At 46.8% G+C, this 23,109-nt stretch overlaps 1 protein-coding gene across 1 annotated transcript in view; it reads left to right on the forward strand.

Annotated features, from left to right (window-relative positions):
• The window catches only part of ARMH4 (armadillo like helical domain containing 4), a gene marked incomplete at both ends in the record, with an annotated part of 47,071 nt that overhangs the window by 1,930 nt on the left and 22,032 nt on the right, over positions 1-23,109 (forward strand). Inside the window, 3 exons of the mRNA XM_082282866.1 lie at positions 324-536; positions 1,751-1,969; positions 13,455-13,709. Coding sequence (XP_082138992.1) covers positions 324-536; positions 1,751-1,969; positions 13,455-13,709 — 687 coding nt within the window. The remainder of the gene's footprint in view (positions 1-323; positions 537-1,750; positions 1,970-13,454; positions 13,710-23,109) is intronic.

Below are 23,109 nucleotides of genomic sequence, written 5' to 3' on the forward strand. Positions count from 1 at the left end.
AACCTGACTGATTAATTTCTAGATTAATTTATAAGCACTTGACTTGTCAGCAGGTTCCCTCTCTGCTGTTTCCCAGATGTTGGGGAAACAACACTGTCAGTAAGACTTGTGCAACAAAAATAAACCCTTCTGCATAGCTGAGGTTTCAGTGGGGGCTGGTCACTGAAGGCTGCCCTGATGATGCTTGGCTGGACCTGCTGCTGGCACTGTGGCTCTGGAATTGTTACTGCATGGAGTTACATTCCTTTTATATTCCTTCAGCTGTGTGCTCTGTTGCTGTCTGCTGTCCTGTGAGTTTGTCCTGACATGTGTTCTTGCTGTAGGTGTTACTCAGGAGGTGACAACAGCTGCCCAGGAGGCTGGTGCTGCTCTGTCAGCTGTGACAGAGGTGCCTGGTGCCACCCAGGGAACAGGGGCTGCAAGCTTTCCTCAGGAGAACAGTGGGGAGGACACCCAGATGCTGACGGCTCCGAGTGCCAGTGAGGTGCTGGTGGCAACTGGTGCTTCTTCCACAGTGAACCCTGTGGATGCAGAAGGTAGGATTCTGCTTCAAGGACTCACACTAGATGGGATGTTATATCTGAAACCAGTGTCAGGGCTTGCACACTCCAGTCTCAACACAACATCCTTATTTAAGTGACTTTTTTTTTTGCTAACAGTCTTCACACTGCTTCTAGCCCTGGGCTGCCACTGCTTTCTGCCCATGCTGTGAGATCCACCATGCTGAAACTTGCCAGTATATGGATTTTTTTTCCCCAAATAGCTGGAGTAGAGGTTGAAAAAAAAAAAAAGCCCCAAACCAAACAAGCCCCTTATCTGTCCTTGCTAGCAATCTTTAGACACTTAAGCAATTTTTTTTATTTATGGAGGGAGAGTTTTTACTTCTGGAGCCCAAGGCAGTCACGGATTGCTGATGCTCAGTCCAGAGGATGAAAATACTTCATCAGGGTAACATGGGAGCCCATGGTGGGGCAAAGACACCCTCCTGCAAGAGCCTGGCAAGCCCTTGGGTGTGGCAGCTTGCACTGATCCTCACTTTCACTGAGGAATGGGGCATTGTTCTCAGGTTGATGTAGCTCATACAGAAATGCTTTGAGCAGTCATGTTCATGTAGCTGCTGCCTGCTGCCTTGGTGTCACCTTGGCAGGTACCTGTGGGAGTCTGTCTTCCTGACAGGGGTGTAGCAAGGGTTCCCTCAGCACAAGGCTGGCCTTGAGCTGGAGTGTATTTCTGTAGTAGTGGGGACTATTGTAATGAAACTGCTGCTGGGCAGCTTTGCTGGTAATTCTTATATTGCAGGACATCAAAAGAAAAAAGCTGTTTGCATTGTAATTCTAAATTTAGGGTCCCTTTGTAAAGGGGAGAAGGTTCTTCTGGCAGTTTCCATTAATTAATTTGCTTCTAGGATTTAATTATAAATTCAACCAACTTTTATCTTTGTAATGAACTATTAGATCTGTCACTTGGTTCAGTTCTCAACTGGAGTCTTGGTGCTCTGATCTTGCAAGGGTGTGGTGATGAATTGTCCTCAAAGCAATGGAATTAAAACCTTTAAGTGTTCCCCCCTCATTAAGGGGAACCTCTTTTGCTGGTTGCCCTTGAGGGGAAAGTTTCATTACAGCAGCATCACACCTTGAAGGAAGAAAAAGTTTGGTAATTCCCTTTGAGTTAAATTTTCATTGTGGAGTTTCTTGGGGTTTTTTTTAAAACATTGTGGTCCTGAATGGTTGCTGTTTCCTGTCTTCTGCAGATCTCACAGATGGGATCCTGGTCACCAGTGAGAAGGCTGTTCCAGCCCCTGGTGGGATGTCTTCTACCCCATCTGGACAGACAGAGGAGCCATCCAGCAGAACTGTGGTCCTGGTAACACCAGCATCAGTGGCCTCCTCTGTCAGGAGGACAGCTCTTCCCTCTGTGAGGAGGATCAGCACAGCCGTGACCTACGGGCTGGACCGCCTGGAGTCAGAAGGTACCCCTGAGACTGAGGGGCAGGTGGCCTCCTGTGGAGTGCCACACCTGCCCTGACAGCCCCCAGTTTGTCAGTTTGGCTCACACCTATGTGCACATCTTGTTCCCAATAAAGTTGTTGACCAACCTGTCCTCTCCCAGGAGGCACAGGAAGCAAGCAATGAGCAGTGTCCTGGAGGATGCCTGCAATTCCAGTGGCTGTTGTGGATGGGATGGGTTTTTTATTGGCTAGGGAGCAGCAGTGGTGTTGCTGTTGCAGCAGGGTCTGGCTCTGCACACCTGTGATGCTGGTGTGTGCATCCACTGCAGAGCCTCTGTACCAGGGAACACCCACCAAGGGGTGCTGAGGTGAAGCAGATCCTGCCCTGGAGCTGCTCTTCAGCTCTGATCTGTCTTCTATTCACCTCACCCACAATTTTCCTGCAGAGAATTGTTTCTTGCTCTCTTTCCTACTTGAGCTCCTCTCTGCTTGTTCATCCATCCAGTTTTGTGCTCTAGTGTTTGGACTGACACCACCTGGCAGGAATTAATCTTTCTGCCTATTTTTGCTCCCCTTCCTTTATCTTGACCTTCTCTTGCCTTAGTATTTTACTGCAAAGGTTGGCAGCTCTCCAGGGGTGGCACTGCCAGATGGTATTTCTCCTCTGAGCAGAGGTGGGGTGCTACAGACAACAGCTCATCAGCAGCTTTTCTCTGCAGGAAGCAATAACTCTCACTCCTGTTAAATTTAGAGGGCAGCAGAAGCTGGGAGTCTTCCCCACTGCAAGTTCCTGGCTTGCTGCTGGCTTTGAAGCCTTTCCTGAGCTCTCTGGGACTCCCAACTGCAGCATTCTCCCCTTGCCAGGATGAATCTTGGATGTCTGTGGCAAGGCAAGGATGTGGTGCTGACAGGAGAGTGGCAGCAGGGGAAGGAAAGGTCGTGTGTGTAGGGAAAAGCTGATCTTTCAGGCTGGGAAATAAGGTCTCTGCTTAACAAGGGCAGTATGATTCAGGAGGCTAAAGTGTTTTATAGCCCTCTGGGATCTCCTTTAGAAGCCTGGGTTTCTGCATGGGAAGATAAGAGGGATTTCAGTTTCAGCTGAGCATTTGGTCTCTCTAATGAGACTTTCTGCACAGGCATTAAAAAAAAAAATCTTTCTGCTCCAATACAGGACTGATGTAACTTTCTTGGATTCCTGCTGCACTCTGTTTTTAGAGAAGCTCTGGGCTTCTCTAAAGGCAAATGTGGGCTGTAGCTGGGACCAGGTGCCCTCAGTGATGAGGACTCAAGTGGAAATCTGGGTTTCTTGGCTCTGCAGGTGCCTCTTCTCCAAGGGACATGTAGCTCTTTGTGCTGTGTAGATTTGACAACTAGCACAGCTTTTGTGGCCTAAATCTTTTCTGCTCAACCCAGACCTCTGTGCAGGGAGCCAGAAGGTTCCCTGGTGCTGGGGATCATGAATTCCCTCTTGTAAAATGGGACAATTACAATTATCATGTGGGGAAAGGCTTTCTGCCTGGGGATGGTGCTGCTCCAGTTAAGCACAAAGGAAGGTTTTTGAATCTTTTTCTGCTTGATGGCAACTGGGGGGTATCACATCCTCATGGTGGAGTGGCATTTGGAAGCTTGGTTCCCAAAGTTACAGTTCCTAGTGTTTCCTCTCAGAACATTGGAATGCTGTCAGATCCAAGATGTTTGGGGGTGCTTTCCTTTAAAGCTACATGGAGCACCAGCCCAAGATATTCAGGCTTTTGGGGGATGCTGTTGCAGGCACATGATTGGGTCCCTAATGTGGCCCCTTGGGGAGAGGCTGTGCCTGGCTCACTGTTGGAAGAAGTGCAAGGAGCTGAGTGAGCTCTGCTGCCTTCACTGGGGTCCTGCTGAGCTTCCTCTCTGAAGGCCTGGCTCATCATTAAATAGAAACCCCTGCTGCTCAGCTCACTCTCTTTCTTGGGGGCCATCTGTGCCAAACTGCCTGTGGTTAATTGCATCTGTATATTCACCTGCCTGGCTTGGATGCAAAACTGCTTTAAAAATCAAATTGCACAGACAAAATGGAAATATGTCTAGATGAGCTTATCTTCCTCCCTGGTGGACTCTGCAGAGATGAGCTGGGTAACAAATATCCTCCTGCCTTGACTCTGTGGTGAGACTGGTCCTACTTGCCCTTCCTAGTCAGAGAAATCCTGTAAAGGGATTATAGGATACTGGGGACAGGACACAGCAGAGGATAAGGCTTGCTTTTCTGGGGGAATTGATTATATATTTTGTCTCTGTGCCTAGAATTTGTATATCTCTAGCAAGCTGAGCCCTGCAGGTTTCTCTATAGGGCTTCTAGGTACAGAGAGCTACTGGTTCAACTGGCTTACTCAGGACCACTGTGTGAGCCTCCTAACACCCTTCAAAAAGTGACTCTCTGGAAAGAAACCACATTCCTTTTTGACTTGATTCCTGTGCTGTAACATCTGCCGTGGTAGGTATTGGCAGAGGTGGCTGCACACCCCCAGTGTGGCAGCATTTGGCAGGTGGAACTTCCTGAAGTGGCAGGACACATGCCATGCTCCCTCTTCTGCAAGATCCTTGCAGCTTTCAGCTGAAAGCTGCTGGATAGAGCACACCAGACTCTGGTCCTGTCACAGTGGGTGAGGGTGAGTCTGTATCTGGCCCTGCAGACCTGAGGTTTGGTTCCCTTGTGTGACACCACCCTGCCTGGACAGCAGGGAATCGTGGCATCACAGAATGGGTTGGGATGAAAGTGACCTCAAAGACCATCTCATCCCAACCCCCTGCCATGGGCAGGGACACCTTCCACTATCCCAGGTTGCTCCAAGCCCTGTCCAGCCTGGCCTGGAACACTGCCAGGGATGGGGCAGCCTGTGCCAGGGCCTCACCACCTTCACAGGGAAGATTTTTTTTTTTTCTTGCAGTCTAATCTCCCTGCTGGGAGTGAGCTGCTCACACAGTTCAGGGGTCAGGAGGGCTGCTGACTGTGGAGGGTGCTCAGAGCTTTGATCAAAGCAGGAGCTGCTCTGCTTGTTGTGTGGTGTCAGGAACAGTCAATAGCTCTGAAAATGGGCAACTTAAAAATCAGTTGCTCCAGAGGAGGAGGCCTTAACCAAGTAGCTCTTGAATGTGGAGTGTTCCCAATTAATTAAGATGGCTCTCAGCTGGCAGGATTTGGAGTTTCATGTGCATTTGCAGCCTGCTGTGAACTATTTTGTGTACCACAGAACAGTTTAGGTTGGAAAAGACCTTCAGGCAAGTCCAACCTTTGACCAAACACCACTGTGCCAACCAGACCGTGTCCAGTCTTTCCTTAAACACCTCCAGCTAAACACCTCCAGCAATAGTGACTCCACCACTTCCCTGGGCAGCCCCTTCCAATGTTTAATCACCCTTTCTGTGAAGAAATTCCTCCTGAATGCTTCAGAATTTGTAGCCATTTACATAATTTTATAAAAGATCCTTCCACTCCCCATTTTTCTTCTGAGCTGTGTCACAGTATGAGGAACCTTCTTTTTTTTGGATGTGAAGGGTATTTTTTCCAGGAAATTAAGGCTCTGAAAGGGATTGCTATTTGGACCTTGACTGTATGGATTAAGATCTGCCTCATTAAATCTCTACAACCCTGTTAAAAACTTAAATTAGGATGCAGAGGTGTAAATAAAACAGGCACTTAACCCAGCATGGTTAACTAGCCTGATATTGTAATTCCTCACCAGCTCTTTGGATATCAACTAAATTGGCAAGGAACAGAAGACTTAAAGCACATGCAGAATGAATTATTAAATGGTTTTGGTACACACTTTTCTCTTGCTTCTTGTTTATTGCTACCACTGAAATGGGAACTGCTCTGTCTGGTGCAGGTTGACCTCTATCTTCCTCACAGTAGGTGGTGGCTCATCCCTCATTCTCCTTTGTAGCAGAAAATGGCAAAGTGTGACAATTTTTTGTATCAAACCAAACTCTTTTTTTCCTTTTTTTTTTTTTCTTCTCTCTTTCTTCTGATAGTGTTTGATACAGATATCCACAGCTTTTCTGCACAATCTGAGCCCAGGTTGCCTTACTCATGGGCAAGAATTCCTTTCCTAATCTCCAGTCTAACCCTGCCCTCTGTCAGGTTGGAGCCACTCCCTCTTGTCCTGTCATGCACTGGTCCAAAATCCACCTCCAGCTCTCTTGGACTTCCTTTAGGCACTGCAAGGGTCTCTGAGGTCTCCCTGGAGCCTTCCTTTCTCCAGGCTGAGCACCTCCAGCTCTCTCTGTTCTTTGTGATGTTCTGGCTCTGTTCTGCCTCCAGCAGGTTGGATGACATTTCTTAGTCTGACCCTACCTTGCTTCTTGTTCTGGCCAGGCTTTGTTGGAGTTTTTAACTGTATTAGACTTTTCATTTGTCAAAAAAATTAGAGTTCACTTAAATATCACTTTAATGTTGTAGCTTTCCCATGCTTATCTCCAAGTTTGAACAAAAACAACAGAAAACCCCCACAGTTGCTATTGAAAGGTAATTGGGCTGTGTGAGTGAAAGCTTTTAATGAGTTTCTGTTTGTTTTAATCTGAGGATTAAGCAGTTTACCCTCATGGCTCGAGGGAGGGGGGTTCAGGTAAGCAGGGATGTGGCAGTAAGGCTCTGCAAGGAACACTTTCTGCTGGAGTTGCTCCTGGCTGGGGTCCCTTGGCAGGTTGGGAGAGTGTTGCTCGTGGGGCTTTTTTTGGGAGCTTTGTGCAGTGGGACTAGGGATGCTGCAAGAGGGGGTGAAGGGCTTGGGAAGCAGCAGGAGCCTGACTAGAAAATGAGCTGAGTGGACTCAGTCATGTTCCCTTTGGCTCCTGATAGGACTTGAGTTAAAGCCTTGGTACCCTGGAGACTGTTGTCCATAATAACAGACCCAACTCCCAATCTATATTGTCTGTGATGATCCAAGCTGGGCTTGTCTAGAAAATAAAGCTGAAATCAAATGTTTTCTTAACTCTTGGGTTGTTGGCTGTTATCTTCCCAGGCAGTGTGATTGAATTGAATGCTTCTGGAGAAATACCAACAGCCTTTTCCAATGAAAATGGAATTAATGTCTCTGCTGGGGCTGTTGGGTTTTTTTGTTGGTTTATTTTTTTCTTTTTTTTTGGTTGGGGTTTGTTTGTGTTTGGTTTTTCTTTTTTCTGTGATTGGAAAGAAGTCTCATGCCCATAGCCCTTTTCCAGGGGAAAGCATTTTGTTAAGAGATGTCATAAACCCCTTATCTGCCTTCATGTATCTTGTTCTGTCCACTCATAGGCCATGGTCATTAAATCTGGACTGATTTGACTGCTCTCACTTGATTAAATCCTCTCTTTCTTGTCTTGATTTTCATACTGGTTGGTTCAACACCTGTACACCCAGGGGTGGAAGAGCTGTTCTGCAGCAAGCCAGGGAACAAACTTTTTATAGTCCATATGGGGTGTTTTGCAGCATTTTGGGGTTTTTTTCCCCCCCTTTAAAATAGTCTTGTGTTGCTAAACTGACCCTCTAGCCTGGTTCAATGTGAGAGTGATTTTGAGGTGAATGCTGCTGGAGATACAGTTTTTGTTTTAGGAAGAAATTCTTGAATGTGAGGGAGGTGAGGCACTGAGTGGTGGTGGGGCACACCTGGAGGAGCTGTGACTGCTCCATCCCTGGGGAAGTGTCCAAGGCACCAGGTTGGACAGGGCTTGGAGCAACCTGGAATAGTGGAAGGTGTCCCTGTCTGTGGCAGGGGTGGAACTGGATGGTTTTTAAGGTCCTTTCCAACCCAAATCATTCTGTGATTATAGAAATTATTCTTTCTGATCTTAATACAAAACTAGAGCCATGGTCCCACGAGAGTCTTTTTTACGTTTTTTTCTTCCCCCTGCTAAAAGTCCTCAGTGCCTTGGATCTCCTGTGGCAAGCAGTGAGCCAGGAGTGTTAAAAAAACCCCAAGTGTGAATCCACTCAGCTTTGGGGGGGGAATTGGGTTATGATCAGAATTTGAGTCTTTCCTTGTACTGTCTGTACAATGTCAGAGCCTTCTGCTGGGGAGCAGCTTCTCTTGAGCTTTGGCAAGGAGAGGCTCCTAAAGCAGCGTCAGCTCAGCCCTGCTGCCAGGGGAATGCTCACTCTGCCAGCAAGGATTTCCTTCTGTTACAAAAGAAAAAAAATTTGGACAAGACAAAACGACCTCAAGTTCCACCAGGGAATGTTTAGGTTGGGTATTAGGGCAAAATTTCTTCACTGGAAGGGTGGTCAGATACTGGCACAGGCTGCCCAGGGCAGTGGTGGAGTCATCAGTCCTGGAGGGATTTAAGAGATGTGGCACTTAAGGACAGGGGTTAGTGGTGGCTTGGCAGTGCTGGGGGGAACATGGTGATGATTTTAGAGAGCTTTTCCAGCCTTGGTTATTCTGTGACGTGTAAATTCATGTTCTCTTGAAGCTTCTGTGGTAGGGTTATGTTATCCTGCTTTGTGTGGTAGGATCCTATCCAACAGGTGTATTCTTCCCAACAGTCCCTTTCCCTGTCTCTGTGCAACTGCCCAGATCCTGGAACTTCCCAGGAGATTGATTTTCCTAGAGCAGCACAGCATTTAAGACAACACCACATCCTGCAAATACCCTGGATGGCTTTGCAGTGGAGGTGACTGGGCTTAGCAGAGCTCATCCCTAGGGGGGTTTTCCCCTGATGTTTGGCAGAGTTTCTGTGCCTGGATCTGTTGCCCCACCATGGCCCAGCACTTTGCCCAGGAGCAGTGCTTGGTGAGAGCCCATCTACCTTCCTACCAGCTCTCTCCTTCTGGGCTGTCAGAGGCAGCATTTTGGAGCTGTTGGATGGTGACACTATATGACTAATCACGTGAAGGCAACACATTAATAATAAAAGAGTTGTCCTAGAAAGGCCTTCCTGACTTCACAGCCAGCTGTGATCACAAAAGCAGTGCAAAGAGTGAACCTCAGTGGGAGGAAACACTTGGCAGTGGCTTCTTAATGCCTCTCCCTCCTGCTCTGGCAAGAGATGGGAGTCAAGACTCCCCATCCCTAATCCTGTTGTTAGTTACACATCATTATTTACATGTTATTGTTATTAGCACACAGGGGTGACCCTGCAGCACTGAACACCAAATAAAATCACAGCTTAAACTGTCCTGGATCACAGCAATCCTCTGTGGGATCATTTAGACATTGTTGTCTACTGAGTTTGGTGTGAGGGAGGCTGGGAAGGGAAAGGACAGAGCAAATGACAGTTCCAGTTTTTGCCCTGCAACTTCCTTCCTTTTTAGTTTGTTTTATTTTTTCGTTGCACTTTGAGTGCAGTTTGTGCCTGTGAGTGAATCTATCACCTTCCACTGTGAGCCTCTCGCTGCTCAGGGCACAGGAAGATATTGCTCCTGTGTGTTAAACTTGACAAATGATGGCTTCCTGGCTCTTCTGAGGAATGGAAGTGTTTGCAAACATTCATGGAAAATATCTCAATATAGAAATATAATTCTTCAGTGGAGGTTTCTTCAGCTCCATTGCCTTCAGCTGCACCTTCTTTCAAGCCATCACACCCCCAAAAACTGAGTCTGAGGCTTTTACCTGCTGGATGCTGGTGGTTGTCCAGTTGCTGCAGATCCTGCAGGTTCTGTGTTCCTGCTGCGTCAAGGAACTGCCTCACAAGGGTGGTGTGAGGTGGTCTCATTTCTCCTGCCTAAGTCACAAAAGCCAGTGTGCATGTGTACATGTGTACATTTGTGGTAAAAATCCTCACTTTTGGAGCAAGCATAAGGAGCTTTTGCCCCCCCTGAAACAGCAAATCCAATCCTCTGGATATCACCAGTGTCACCAATGGATCCATTTGGAGTCCCATGATAAAGCCCAATGCTGTCTGTTTCTATTAATAAAGCTGGCACCCCCAAAAACTCTGCTAAAAATGTGTTATTTTATCTCAGCCTTGTTTCCTTGGGCTCCCCTATAGCTTCCCCAAGCCTGAAATTTTGAATACCTGTTACAAGGTTGCCAAGTCCTTCAGAACTAAAACATTTGACACGTAAACTGGGAATCTCATTTTCCCTGGGGATTCCTGTTGTCCATTGTCACAGCAGGGAGGTGTTGAGTATCTTGGGTTTTTTTTATTTTTCTGTTTCCATGAAGGCAAAGCAGAGGCTGTTTTAGTGACTGCAGTGCTTGTTTAGTCTGTCAGAGAGTGGCAGAAGTGTTCAGGCCAGTTTGGATGGGGCTTGGAGCAACCTGGTCTGGTGGAAGGTGTCCCTGCCTGTCGCAGGGGATTGGAACAAGATGAGCTTTAAGGTCCCTCCCAACCCAAACCTTTCCATGATTCTGTGAAAACACAAACATCTGCTTGGGCTGTGTTTCAGTGCTGAAGTGTCCTGGTGTCACTGGGAGAGGAGAGGAGAGAAGATACTGTCCCTCCTGGATGGATCCACGTGGCACATCATGGATTTGGTGCACACAAACAAAATCAGCTCACGTGTAACCTATGAAAATCTGGAGCAAGGTTGGCTCACAGCAGAAGCCACCCTGGCTTGGCCAGCAGGACTAGGGAAGTGATGTTCTCTTCTCACAGGTAACAAATGACAGGACAAGAAAAACAGCCTCAAGCTGCACCAGGGGAGGTTTAGATGGGATATTAGGAGAAATTTCTTTAACAAAAGGATGGTCAGGCATTGTGTCAGGCTGCCCAGCCACCATCCCTGGAGAGATTAAAAAGATGTGTGGATGTGGCACTTGGGGATGTGGACTCAGTAATCTTAGAGGGCTTTTCCAACCTAAACCGTTCCATGACACAAAAATAGTTCACAGTGAGCTGCAAATACACATGAAACTCTGGATTAATTTCTGAATTTGCTGGGCTTTGCACTTTCAGTCCTTGCTACATTCAGTCTTTCCCAATAATTTCCTTTCAATCTGCTGCTGAGGCCTTTTGAAGGCCAAAAAGTGCCAATTTCGGAGGAAAAACGTGACTTTTGCAAAAGGCTTTTGTGTGAAACACAAACCTCCAGCTTGAGATTCAGCTGTGTGATGCTCACTTCCATTTTCCATCTTATGAGACTACCGAGCCTTATGCACAGCCTGCCCACGGCTGCCTGTTGTGCCTCTGCTGCTGAAATCCCACACTCGTGAAGTCTTTGGGGTTTTTTTGGAAGCGTAGCTTCCTCCTTGTGACCACCAAGTGGTGCTCTGCGCTGCACCTTGCAGCAAGGCAAGCTGTTGGCGTTTCGGGATGGGGACTAAAAAGCTGTTTTCAAATGCAGGAATGAGCCAGAGAGGAGAAGGGAACAAGCTGAGAGCCTTTTCCTTCCCCCTTGCAGCGGCTGTGTTACAAGGATCTCATTATTCACAGCTTTCTGCTGCGGCTGCGTGGTGATTGATGGAGCTTGGTGATCATCAGATGTGATAAGTAGTCTCAGCACTTTCAATTTGGGTGTTCAGCTTGGCTGCCTGCGAGGCTTTGGAGACAGGGAGATGGCTATCTGTGGCTTCAGCACTCGATCCTGGCAGGTGTGTGTCATTTGGGTTGTTAAAAATCACAAGAAGCTTCTAAAATCCTTGTCCCAGAGCAGTTTTTCAGAGATAAAAATCCGATGCCTGTTCTCTCTTGGCTGGTTTTTACACCTAGTCTAGGGAAAAACTCTGTTCATGCTCCTCTTCTCTGGTGTTCTGGCTGTTCAGTGTGGCTGCTGTTAAGTTTTGGGGTTGTTGATAGCTGTGTTGCTCTCAGCAGGGGGAAAAGACCTACATTAACTTGTCTTTGCAGGTTTTCTGTGAGACTCTCTGGGGGCCACTCTCAGCTTTACAGTCGTGTGTTTTGTATGAAAACATGCATTTTGACAGAGAAAATTCGGAGGTTGATTCTAAATGACGGGCACATTCTAATGCAGAAACTGCCTATAAATGCAGCAGGAATTTAAGGGCCAACCACATCCCCATGAGCTCCATTAGATGCTCTGTGTGGTGTCATTGTGGCAGGAATGATCTTTCCAGGTACCAAAAGCCCTGCTACAGCAGGATGATGCAGCTAAATCCCGACAGCAGCTCATTTGTATGGAACACAGGACTAGAACTGAAAGGCAGCGACTGGGATTGTCTTGCCTGGTGAGCTGAGAAAAACGTGCAGTGCTTGGAAGCAAATCCTTGAATTACAAGGGAAGGAGATGCCATGGAAGAGCACAGTGAATCAGTGAGTCTGTAACATGCACTGATCTCTCCAGTCTGTGGAGGCCAAAGGAAGGAGACCACCTTACCCCATTTAATCCAGGTTGGATTGCCACCAACCTATATGAGGTACAACTCCAAATAAAGGGATATCTGGATAACAAATGGTGATTTGGCTGGATTGTTAGTTTTTAATGCCTGGATGCAGGGTGATGGGCTCTCCCAGTCTGACTACACCAGGAGACAGTTTCTCTACCTGTCTGAGCAGAGTTGGTGTAAATTAGATAAAGGTGCATAAATGCTATATTTTGATTCTCAGCTTTGAAAAAGTGTGAGAAATTCAAAGCATGGCACTGTTCCAGATATTGTCTGTCCCTGCTGGGTGGCTCCATCAGTAGCTATTAAATAGCTCCAGTGCAAATTCTGGGCATAGGATGTCCCTGAGACTTTGGTGACTGTAACTTGGGAGGAGAAACTGTGGGAAGACTGGGCTCTGTATTTGCCCTGCTCTGGTCTTTCTTCAGCATCTGCAGCAAGTTATGGTTGGAAATAGGATGTGGACAGAAAGGGTCTTTGGTTTGATCCAGTACAGTGGTTCCTGTATTGCCGTTTTAGATTCTAGTGATGAAACATGGCTTAAATATTTATTTTTCCGCATGTGAACAGTACAGACAGTTCTGGAATAAATGGGTATCTGCTGTGGCAGAGAATTCATAGAATCCCAGAATGGTTTGGGTTGGAAGGGACCTTAGAGATCATCCTGTTTCAACCCCCTTGCCATGTGCAGGGACACCTTGCACTAAATTCACAGGAATTTCCCCAATGTCACATTTATCAGCTCTCCCATGAAGTGTTGGTTCTGCTGCCTTCTCTCCAACACTTTCCAAGGCCAGGTGGGATGGGGCTTGGAGCAACCTGGTCTAGAAAGCAGTGCCCTTTCCAGAGCTGGGAAAGACTTAATAAGAGTTAAAAATAGAACCAACTTATTGCTGCCTCCAAGATTGGAACTCAGGGAAAGAGCTCTCACTTGGGCTGGAATGAGTTAAGCAGGGAGCTCTGTAGTTACAGATGCTCAGGTGTTGGTACACATGCACATCCTTGTTTGTTAGGAAGCAAAAAATTACTGTATTTCCCACTAATTTGAGAGTCTGAGACAGCATCTCCTTGTTCCTCAGCAACTTCCAGTGGTGATGAGCTCCTCCCAATGAACCCCTCTGGGTGTCTTTCCTGTTAGAGAACAGGCACAAGTTTGTTCAGCTGCTCTGCCTTTGGAGGAGCTCAGCTTGGTGCTCACCTAGAGAGATCTGTGAACTTTCTGCCTGGTGGGATGTTTCCTGATGTTTCTTTTCTGTCTCTCTGGCCAGAGGGTGAGGAAGAGGAAGAGGATGAAGAGGAGGAGGAGGAAGAAGAAGAGGAGGAAGAGGAAGACGAGGAGGACAAAGACATAGACCTGATGGATGAAAGCATGGAGGGTGACACGGAGCTGCCAGGCTTCACACTTCCTGGAGAGACCTCCCAGGAGCCCCTGGCTGGCCTGGAAAACCCTGTGGCCCAGCTGGCTGGGGTGTCCTACCAGGTTCCTGACACCATCGAGTGGGAGCAGCAGAACCAGGGCCTGGGTAAGAGAAAAACCCCTTCTTGCTTTGCCCTTACAAAGGACACATCTCCTGCTCTGCACTCTGCATGAGACAGTCCCTTGTGCCAGGAAATCTCATGGGTTGGCTCTCAAGCTAAACCCAATTGTTGCTTTTGCTTAGTGTTGTCTTGCTCCAAGGGTGGACAAAAAAATAACTTCTCGTGTGAGATTCCTGGGGAAATTTCAGTTCCCTTTGCCCAAGATGGGTTGGTGTAGGGATGTTTGTCCTGTGAGGACAAAGGAGTTGGGTATTTGCTCATCAGCGCATTTGGTACTTCAGCAGCATTTGTCTAAGTTCCACTCCTCTGGCATTTTAAGAAGTGCATGGTCCAGCCATGGGGCCCTGTGCTGGCAGTGTGAAGACAAACCTGCAAAGCCTCTACAAAGCTTTATACAATTTATTCCCACTGTACATATAGGCCCTGTGTTTAATGACTCCACCTAGGAGTCAGTGTTTATATGTGTGAAGTCCACATGATGCAAGTCAAAGCTGGTGTGGGACAAGGTAGATCTTAGCAAGGAACTTGTCCCACATTGGCAAAAGGCTCTGGAATCATTTCCCAGCATACTCAGTTCCCAAGCCAAGCCCCATCAAATGCAGTGGGAACCCTTCAGGTGAATTTGTGGGAGCTGAACCACACCTAGACAGAAGGTCTTTATGTCTGGCTATTAGAATTAACTGTTCCGAGAAGCTCATCAAACAAAAAAAAAACCCCAAAACTCCTTTATATGTTGTCTATCACATACATTTATGTGAGATTTATCCCTTCCCCTGAATGTGTAATTCTGATTTAACCTGGAGGTTCTCCTCTGTGATGCTGTTTCCAGCCTGCTTTAGTGATGTTGGCTTCCTTAATTGAATTGAAGATTGTGTTTCAAGAACACTGTGGGAGGATTGATTTCCAGAACTCTGTGGGAGGGTTGGCCTTTGAGGGGAGATTGAGTTTGCACCAGGGCTGATCCCTCCCTGTCACACTAAATCCTGCTTGGAAAACACTGTGTTGGGGGGTGGCTGTGTCAGGCCTGTTTCACATTCCTGTTATCCCATCAGGCTGCACAGGAGCTGTGTGAGGGGAATAATTCCAAGTCTTTAAGGGTTTCTGGCTTTGGCAAGCTGGGTGACAGAGGTATGTGGTGCTGTTGGATATGACAATGTTTGCCAGGAACTTTGGGGTTACAGAGGAGGTTGTTCTGCATCAGGCACCAAGTTCATGGTTTATGCAGGTCTGGACTGGAGTCACAGCTGCATTTCCAGCTGCTGGAGGAGGAGGCTCAGGGTAGGAGATGCCTATCTGGTACAGGAGGCAGGTGAGAAAGCAGCAACCAGGGGTTGATGCTGTTCCTCAGACCCTGGAAAGGCCATATTTCCAAAAATTTCAGACAAGGAATTAACAGACTATGTGGCAAAAACCAGGATTCTTCTCCCTAACTTACGTTTTATTGACTTTATGCAAATTGGAGGAGCCCCTGTGAAGTCTAAACTGGGTCAGCATCAGCAATAGGTCTGAGCACCTGAAGGACTGCGTAGATGTGGATTTTGGCATTCTCTGGAAGTGCCTGGCTGGGTTACACATCACCAGATCCAAATGGTTTGGATTGCCTTTTGTTTTCAGGCTGTTGCAGTCCGTGCAAACATCCATGAGGGAAAGGATGAGGCTGTGGCTGAGCTGAGTTTATTTTTAGGAGTTGAATGGGACTTCTGTGCAGTGCTGTGCTGGCAAAAAAAGAGGGGAAGCAGTGGGATCAGCCTCTCTGCTTGTGACTCAGCCCTCTTACTCCAGCAGGAAGACACTTATGAAAAGAGCCATTTCTTTTCCTGCCTAGATGACCTCAGTGGCTCTGTGACACTGCTTCCTTTGCCATCTGCAGTGTGCTGGTGCTCAACAGTACTCCTACGAGGAAGGGAGATTATTTATGGCTTAGAGGCACAAAGAGAATGGAACTAGAAGGGGAGATTGGAGCTAAATGATCTTAGATCACTTCCAACCCGAGCCATTCCATTCCATGATTCTGTGATTCTGTGAAAACCAAGGGCTTGCATGGGCTCACACTGATAATCTGAGCTCCATGGAAGGAGTTGAACCCAGGGGATGAGAGGGCTGATTTCCTGGGACTGAGTGGGGAATGGGAGATGCTTCTGCAGGAGAGTAGCCCCTCCCCTCTCCGGTTTGTGCCAGGTGGGAATTTCTGCCCTGGTTCCCAGCTCTGGGTTCATGGGCACTCATGAGGCTAGCTCTGTGTCCATAGCTGGTCCTGGCTATGGGCTTCTTTATGGAGTGTATTTGGGAGAAGAGGAAAGGTGGAAAAAGCACACAGCTTGTGTCAGCAGGGGGTGGGTTGTTAAGAACGGAAGAAATCCCCCAACCTTGCAGGAAGCTGGAAGAGCTGTTCCCATTGTTCTGCTGGAGCACCTGGAGAGACCAGACTCACTGTAAAAGACTTGTGAAGCTTTGGATCTGCTGGATAGGTGCATGGGCTGTTTTTCTTTGAAACCCTTTTTCTCTAGGTGATTTTCAACTTTGAAAATCCAGTTCTTTTGATTTTTGGGACAGCTTTGTAACTGCTGGGCATCCCCAGAAGAGCTCTGTCTGTCCCTTCCTTCCCTAAATAGTGCTGGGATGTGAAGAATTTCCCTTATTGTGTAAATTAAACAGGGTTTGGAGGGGGAAGCTGTTCTACTTCACCTGGGCTATGGCATTGGAAAGGGAGACCTGAAGGAAGGTGACAGTACCTAGCAGAGTAGAGGGTGAGGGGACAACATCCAAGCACCAAACTTCTACAGTTGGCATTTTCCATTTTTAATATACCTTACACACATGTCTTCCTCCTGAGGGGATGCATCTGTCCTCTAGCCTTCAGAATTTTGACATTTAACGCTAAAATCTACAGTACAGAGGAGCCCAGAAGTGTTGGAATAGATGTTCTCAGGTCAGTTATTATTGAGTTTGCTTGCTCTGATGGCTGACATGCTGCAAATCCCCAGAGAACAAGGAACTTGATCCACAAAACATCTTGGCAGGGCAAGAGACAGTTTGGATTTTTGTAGTGGTCAATGAGAAGGCACTGGAGGAACAGAATCATTAAAAATGTCAGTTCTGGGCAGTCAGATGGTCCTACATTAACTCCAGCTGAGCAAAAGCCATTTATAAGTGCCAGTAATGAGACTGACAGTTTTACAGCCCATCAACTGACTCTCTAACCAGCAATATTTAGACAGAGTAAAGCAGAAAATGAGAAAATCTGTGCCTTTATAAAATAGAATTTGAGCTTCCAAAAGCCATCCTGGCAGGCTGCAGCTCTGGGGAAGCGAGGTCTGAATATGATTTGGGATCTGGTTTGGTGTCCTGTTCAAGTGCTTTGCCTTCAGAAGTTGCCAGTGAAGGACAGAGCAGCACTTTTGGACCTTTCTGCATTCTTTGTGAGGTGACTTTGGTGTGTCCATACTTGTTTCTTGGTTTGTGTATATGGGGGGTGTGGTAGGCAAACACTAAACACCTGGAGAGCATTGGATGGGCAGGAAGATCACATGCGTAACTTGAATTTTCAGGGAATAAATAAAACCACCTAATTTTCCCCTGCTCCCTCTTTTGTGATGCATTACCAGGAGAACTGCAGTTGGTTGAGGTGGGTTCAAACCTAGTGAACAGTTTATGGTCCTTCAGTTGTTCCTCATGCACCTTAGAGCAGATGGTCTATGTTGTACAACTCCAAGGAGATCAAACCCCTCTGCTTCTGTTGGTGGTGGCTTCTTCTCCCAGTTCCCAAGAGTATTTATTCTCTCAGTTCTGTGAGAATTCTTAATTTAACAACAATGACCCAAGAGGAAAATTGGCCCCAGGCTTCCCAGCTATTTCCTGATGCCTCAGTGCTTGCCTGTGATCCACATCCCAAGGTGAAGGACTCCTGCTATCCATAGGTAACAGCAGGAGGTCTGGGGAAATTTACTAAGCCTTTAGTTTTACCACATTGGGGCATGCAGCAGTGTGCTTTGTGCATTTAAAATGTATGGAATTGGTGTTTTATTCTTTCTCAATTTAGGGTCCACTTGATATAATTTTTGTATTTTCGCTAACATGTTTTAGCACCTTGCTCTGTCTTCATCAATCTGTAGTTCCATTTTACATCTGAATTTGCTCTCTGTGGTGGCTTTTATGTATGCTAGGTACTATTTTTTATTCTCTGTTTTAACCTAAATCCATTTTTGTCCAGGTCTTCCTTTCTTTAGCTGACCCATTGGTGTGTTCTTTGCATCCACCTGTTCATGGCAATACTGTATTACAGGACTGTAGCTGGTGAGAAGTCACCTGAGTTGCCTGGTTCCACAGCATTTGTTTTTGATTTCCATGTACCCATGGAGGAATTGTACACAGGGGAGTTTGGATCATCCCTGTGGGTAGGATTTAGAGATTAAAAAATCAATTTAGGAAGAAGTTATGAAGTGTGACAATATAATTCTCGACGTGTAGTTTCCAAAATATAAACCATGTCTGTGTTTCATGTATTTTTGTGGGTAGGACATTAGTTCTTACCATAATGGAAGGTTGTATAACTCTTTCAGGTAATGACAAGGCACTTGCATAATAAACACACTTTTGGAATGTGAATGTTGGGTTTATTTTATAATGGATAAAAAATATTTGCAGCTCTAAGCAGCTACTTACAGAGAAAATAGCTCTTGCGTATTGCAGATCTGTGGTCACAAATTACACTGCATAAACCATATAACAGATGCCTCTGGTTAATGATGGTGAGGCAGAGGAGCAGAAGGACAGTAGTGGAAGATGATGAATGTTTGAAATGTCATTTCTACAGGAAGATAGGATTAATGCTTTTATGGGCAAAAATAACCAGCATTAGGAAGGCAGGAGCTGAGGCTCAGAAATTAGTAATATGTTCTTTAATTGCTGCCCCAAATGGATCTATTTTAAGTACTCTTACAGCTCGTGGTATTGGAACATCGGAGTGCCTTTTAATCTTTAATGCATTTATCTCCTTAATCACCCTGGAAAGGCTCATCTGTGTTTTAAAGGTGGTGAGCAAAACCACGGAGAGGCCCAGTGACCCCTCTGGTTTCACAAGGGAGCCTTTGGCAGAGGGGAGGGGAATTAAATTAGTGCTTGGGCATTGCCTTTTCCTTCTGGAGGCAGGATGTGCACACCTGCATTTCTCCCTGGAATGGAAGCAAGGATCACACAGAGATCCTAACAGGAGGGGCTGAGTCCATAGGAATCCCAGGTGAGAGAGGCTGGCAGGAGCCAGGATGAGGAGCGTAACCAGCAGATTTTCCTTCCCCCATGTTCCAAGTTCCTGCAGCAATCCTGCCCTCTGTGGCCTTGCCCCATCACAGGTATTTATGGGAGTTTTGTGGCATCAAGCACTGGCCATGCAAGGTCTGGGTTACAGACGGCTGCAGACAGAAATGAGCAGTCTCAGGAACAGAGATTATTTTTCCTGTCTTTCTGGGTGCTCCAAATAATTTATACAGTTCCATATGTTCCTTGCTAGCTCCCCTTCCCTCTCCCAAGCAGCAGTAAAGCTCCCACCATCAATCTGTGCCTAACTCAGGTTTCTGTCCCTCATGAGGGATGTGCTCTCCCTTTGGAATTGCTTCTTTTTTACCTAAGAGATTGTTTATGGTTGCATCTTAATCCTGGAGCAGACTCATATTTAATCAGGTTTGTCTTGTCAAAGGGAATTCTGCATCCTGTCTGTGAGCAGTGATGATCCTCTCTGCCAGCTCAGGGTGACATTTGCTGTTGTAACAGCAGAGCAGCTCCCAAAAGGGGACAATTCACATCAGAGACGGCTTTTTCTCCTCGTCAGATCTAATTCCAAGGTGTTTTGGGGAGTGTGTCTCTTTACTATTCCTTCTTTCTTCAACCTGCTCACTCCCTGCACAGCCCTGTGCTGGGATCTTGGTCAGTGGGACCTTCCAGGAGGCACAAAACTTGGACAAGTCTGAACCCTGTGGTCCTGACTGACCACTCTTCTGTGCTCTTCCTTTTTTCCATCCAGCACAAGACTGCTGTGCCCTTGGGAATGAGGTCAGTTTGAAACAGAAGTGTTTCAAAGGGAAGACAGGAGCAGTGTGTCTGCTCTGTGAACTGAGACGAGGAGATTCTAACCCTGGAGCATGAACCCCTAGTGAGTTGGAGCCATGTCCTTCCTTCGGAAGCACCTCAACTCTTGCCCTCAAAGTAAAAATCAAGGCTAAGGGCAGGGAAGAGAGATGAGGGCAGTGGTGGAGTCACCATCCCTGGAGGGATTTAAAAGCTGTATGGATGTGGCACTTGGGAACATGGGTTAGTGGTGGCTTGGCAGTGCTGGGGAATGGTTGGACTTCATCTTTGAGGGACTTTTCAACCTAAACAGTCCTGTGATTCTATGAGTAAATCAGAGGATTGAGGGTGTCTTGGTGATTCCCAGCTCAGCTATCAGAAACAGGTGACACAAAGCTGTTGCTCACAATAATCAGGCTGATATTTTACCCTGACATTTTTGGTGGAGTGTATTGGGAAACAGCAGCACTAAAACATCCTTGGATACATTACTTTGAAATACCAGCCCTTCCACAAAGTTTATGTATCCAGTTAAACCTGTGTCAGAGGAAGACTAAGCCCATTTGTTACCAGCCCTTAAGTGCTGCCTCCCGGGGCTGGGGGAGGATTTAGAAGCATTTTCTCAGTTTTGGCTCTGCCTTCCCTCTCCCTGCCCACGGAGAAGTTGGAATCCCATCAGACAAGGTGTTAAACTGAAGTTACAGGACAATGCAGGGAGGAGTGAAGAGATCCTGTCCATCCAAGACATTTCTCCTTCTTTTTCTTCAGTTTGGAGAGAGTCGGTGTGAAGGCATGGAGAAACCATCTGCCAGTTTGTGGGAGGAGAGAGGGAGTTTTGATCACCATGGCTGACATGGTTGGTGTGAGAGGTCCCAGTGACTGGGGAAAGTTTCTAATGGGTGGTGGGATACATGGATGAATCCAAGTCTGAGGGCTGCTGCCAATCCTGCCTGCCCTAATTCCCATTTCCCTGCCAGGAAAAAATTCCCTGAAACAGCTGCAAGGAGGGTGCAGCAGCTTCTGTGGTGGAAACATCTGTGGAAGACTCCCCAACCCAGCTCAGGTAGGGGAGTCTTGGGTGATGTCTGCGTACAGAGAACATTAGGGAAGGTTTACTAAGGGGAGCCCTTCACCAAAAGGGTTGTCAAGCTCTGGAACAGGCTGCCCAAGGAAATGGTTGAGTCACCAGCCCTGGAAGCGTTCAAAAAACATGTGGATATGGCACTTGAGGACATGGTTTAGTGATGGAAATAGTGGTGGTGCTGGGTTGGGGGTTGGACTTGAAGTTCTTTGATTACTTCTCGAGCCATAATGATTCTATGAAATTCTCCCTCCTTGGCTTGCTGGGTAGCACAGAAGGGCAGCCTGCAGCAGCACCAGGTTCCTGGGCTTTCCCAGCACAGGAAGACTCCTTCTGAAAGGCTTTCTGCTGCACCTGCAGTTGCACTTGTCAGCCCAAGAAAGCAGAGTTGGAGAACTCAAGCACGTGTCTGAGCGTTTCTGACCTTCCCTAGCTGTTGGCCTCTATCCATCTGTTTGACACATCCTTTAAAGTTAGGATGTGTCTACCTTGGAGCATGACTTTGCATTTGCTGCTCCAGGTAATTTATCTTGGGGTTTTTTTGCCCGGATTCAAGGATAGGGTCCGTTAGCCTGCGCAGAGCTCCGTGCTCCGAAGGCTGGGCTGCACCTGCTGCCCAAGCACCATCTGGGTTCCTGCACAGCACGGTGAGGCAGGAATCCTTCTGGGCTGTCAGCTGCCTTGGACTGCCTGTCTCCTTGCCTGTCAGCCCCACTGGAATATAAATCATACTGTCTTTGCTCTCTCTTTCATCTGCAGTAATCCTTGTCCTTTCCCACGCCTGCAGGTTTGAGTATTTACATGTGTCACTTCTCAGTGGGCTTTGCCTCTTCTCCCACCCTTCCGTTTGTACATGTCAGAAAACATGGCTCCATTCCGACTGAGGAGCTGGTTTTCAGCCCCTCTCTCCCTTTGGATTTTAGCAATCACTTAGCTTGATTGAAGAACACAGGCAGGGCAGTGCCTTCCCTGGGTGAGAGTTACTCATTTTTCCTTTGTGTGCCTGTTCTGGGTGGGCTTTGCCATGTAAAAAGAGGCTTTCCTTATGTTGGAGAAATCACATTTATTTTCTAATAGTGATCTATACTGAAGCAAAAATCTGTCTGTTTTCATGGCATTAAAAAAATGGATAGAGGGGAATGTGAAGGTTCATCAGCCTTGAATTGCCTCTGTCCTTCTGGGGATTTACGTCAGAGGCTGATCTTTGGGGTTAAAATGTTGGCCCCATGGCAGAGCTGGTAAGAGAAAAATGGAGAGAAAGAGCATTTTGCAACAAGTAGCAGAGAGAGAGAGGGTAATTTATGGAGAGGATAATTTTAAAATGTTCCTTCCTAATGAGAATGTAGATGCACTTTCTGCTTGGACAGTGCAAACCACAAATGACTGATGCTAAACCTGTCTCCCCTCTGGTGTTCACTCAGATTAAGACCCATTGAGAATGAAAGGAGATCCAAGTTCTTTCCTGCAAGGATGCTCTCCCTCTCTATAGAACTAAATATAAATATAAATATAAATATGTATGTATATGTAGAAGTTCTGCTCTGCTTGAGAGTGAGTTATGAACATATATTGGAAATAAGTAAATTGCTCAGATTTTTGTCTGACAATAAAATAATTACCTCAAACCTCCAGCAGTTGTTGTTTTGCAAAGATGCTGAGTATCAGCATTAATCACAGAGAGGGGTCGATATGGTGAGAATTACTGGAGGCTTTTGCTTTCTTTGTTCCGTTTTCTCCCCTTGTTTTTGAGTAATTCTAATCACAGACTCATCCAAGCCTGGGCTGTAATAAAGGGTTTCAGCCAGGCTGCTCCCTGATAGCCCATCATTTATTTTAATATACCAGCAGTACCATCTGTGCTTGAGGCTTTATTAATGTGAAGTGAGGCTAAGAGGTTCTCCAGTCTGAGTCCTTTTTGAGGCTGTTTTTCCCAAATCCCCCTTTCCCCTCTGACCACTCAGGGTGCCTTGCTCACTCAGGTGTGTGCATGGACTGGTTTTGCAGGAGTGGCTGCTCAACTTTCTGTTTCTTGTCCCCAGGAGACCCTCTGTTTTGTTTAACAGTGTCACATGCTGTGCTACTGTCACTGTCCCCTTAACCTGCCCCATACCAGCTTAGGGATGCCCATGCCAAGGTGATCCAGGTGATGCTCCAAGGTCCCTGTCAGGAGAACAGCCCAGGAACCCCCCCCTGGCACATGTGGCATCTTGATGACCCTCCTGTGCTTTTGCTTTGTATGCCAG

This window comes from Coloeus monedula, assembly GCF_965178545.1.
Source record: "Coloeus monedula genome assembly, chromosome: 6".
NCBI classification, from domain to species: Eukaryota; Metazoa; Chordata; class Aves; order Passeriformes; family Corvidae; genus Coloeus; species Coloeus monedula.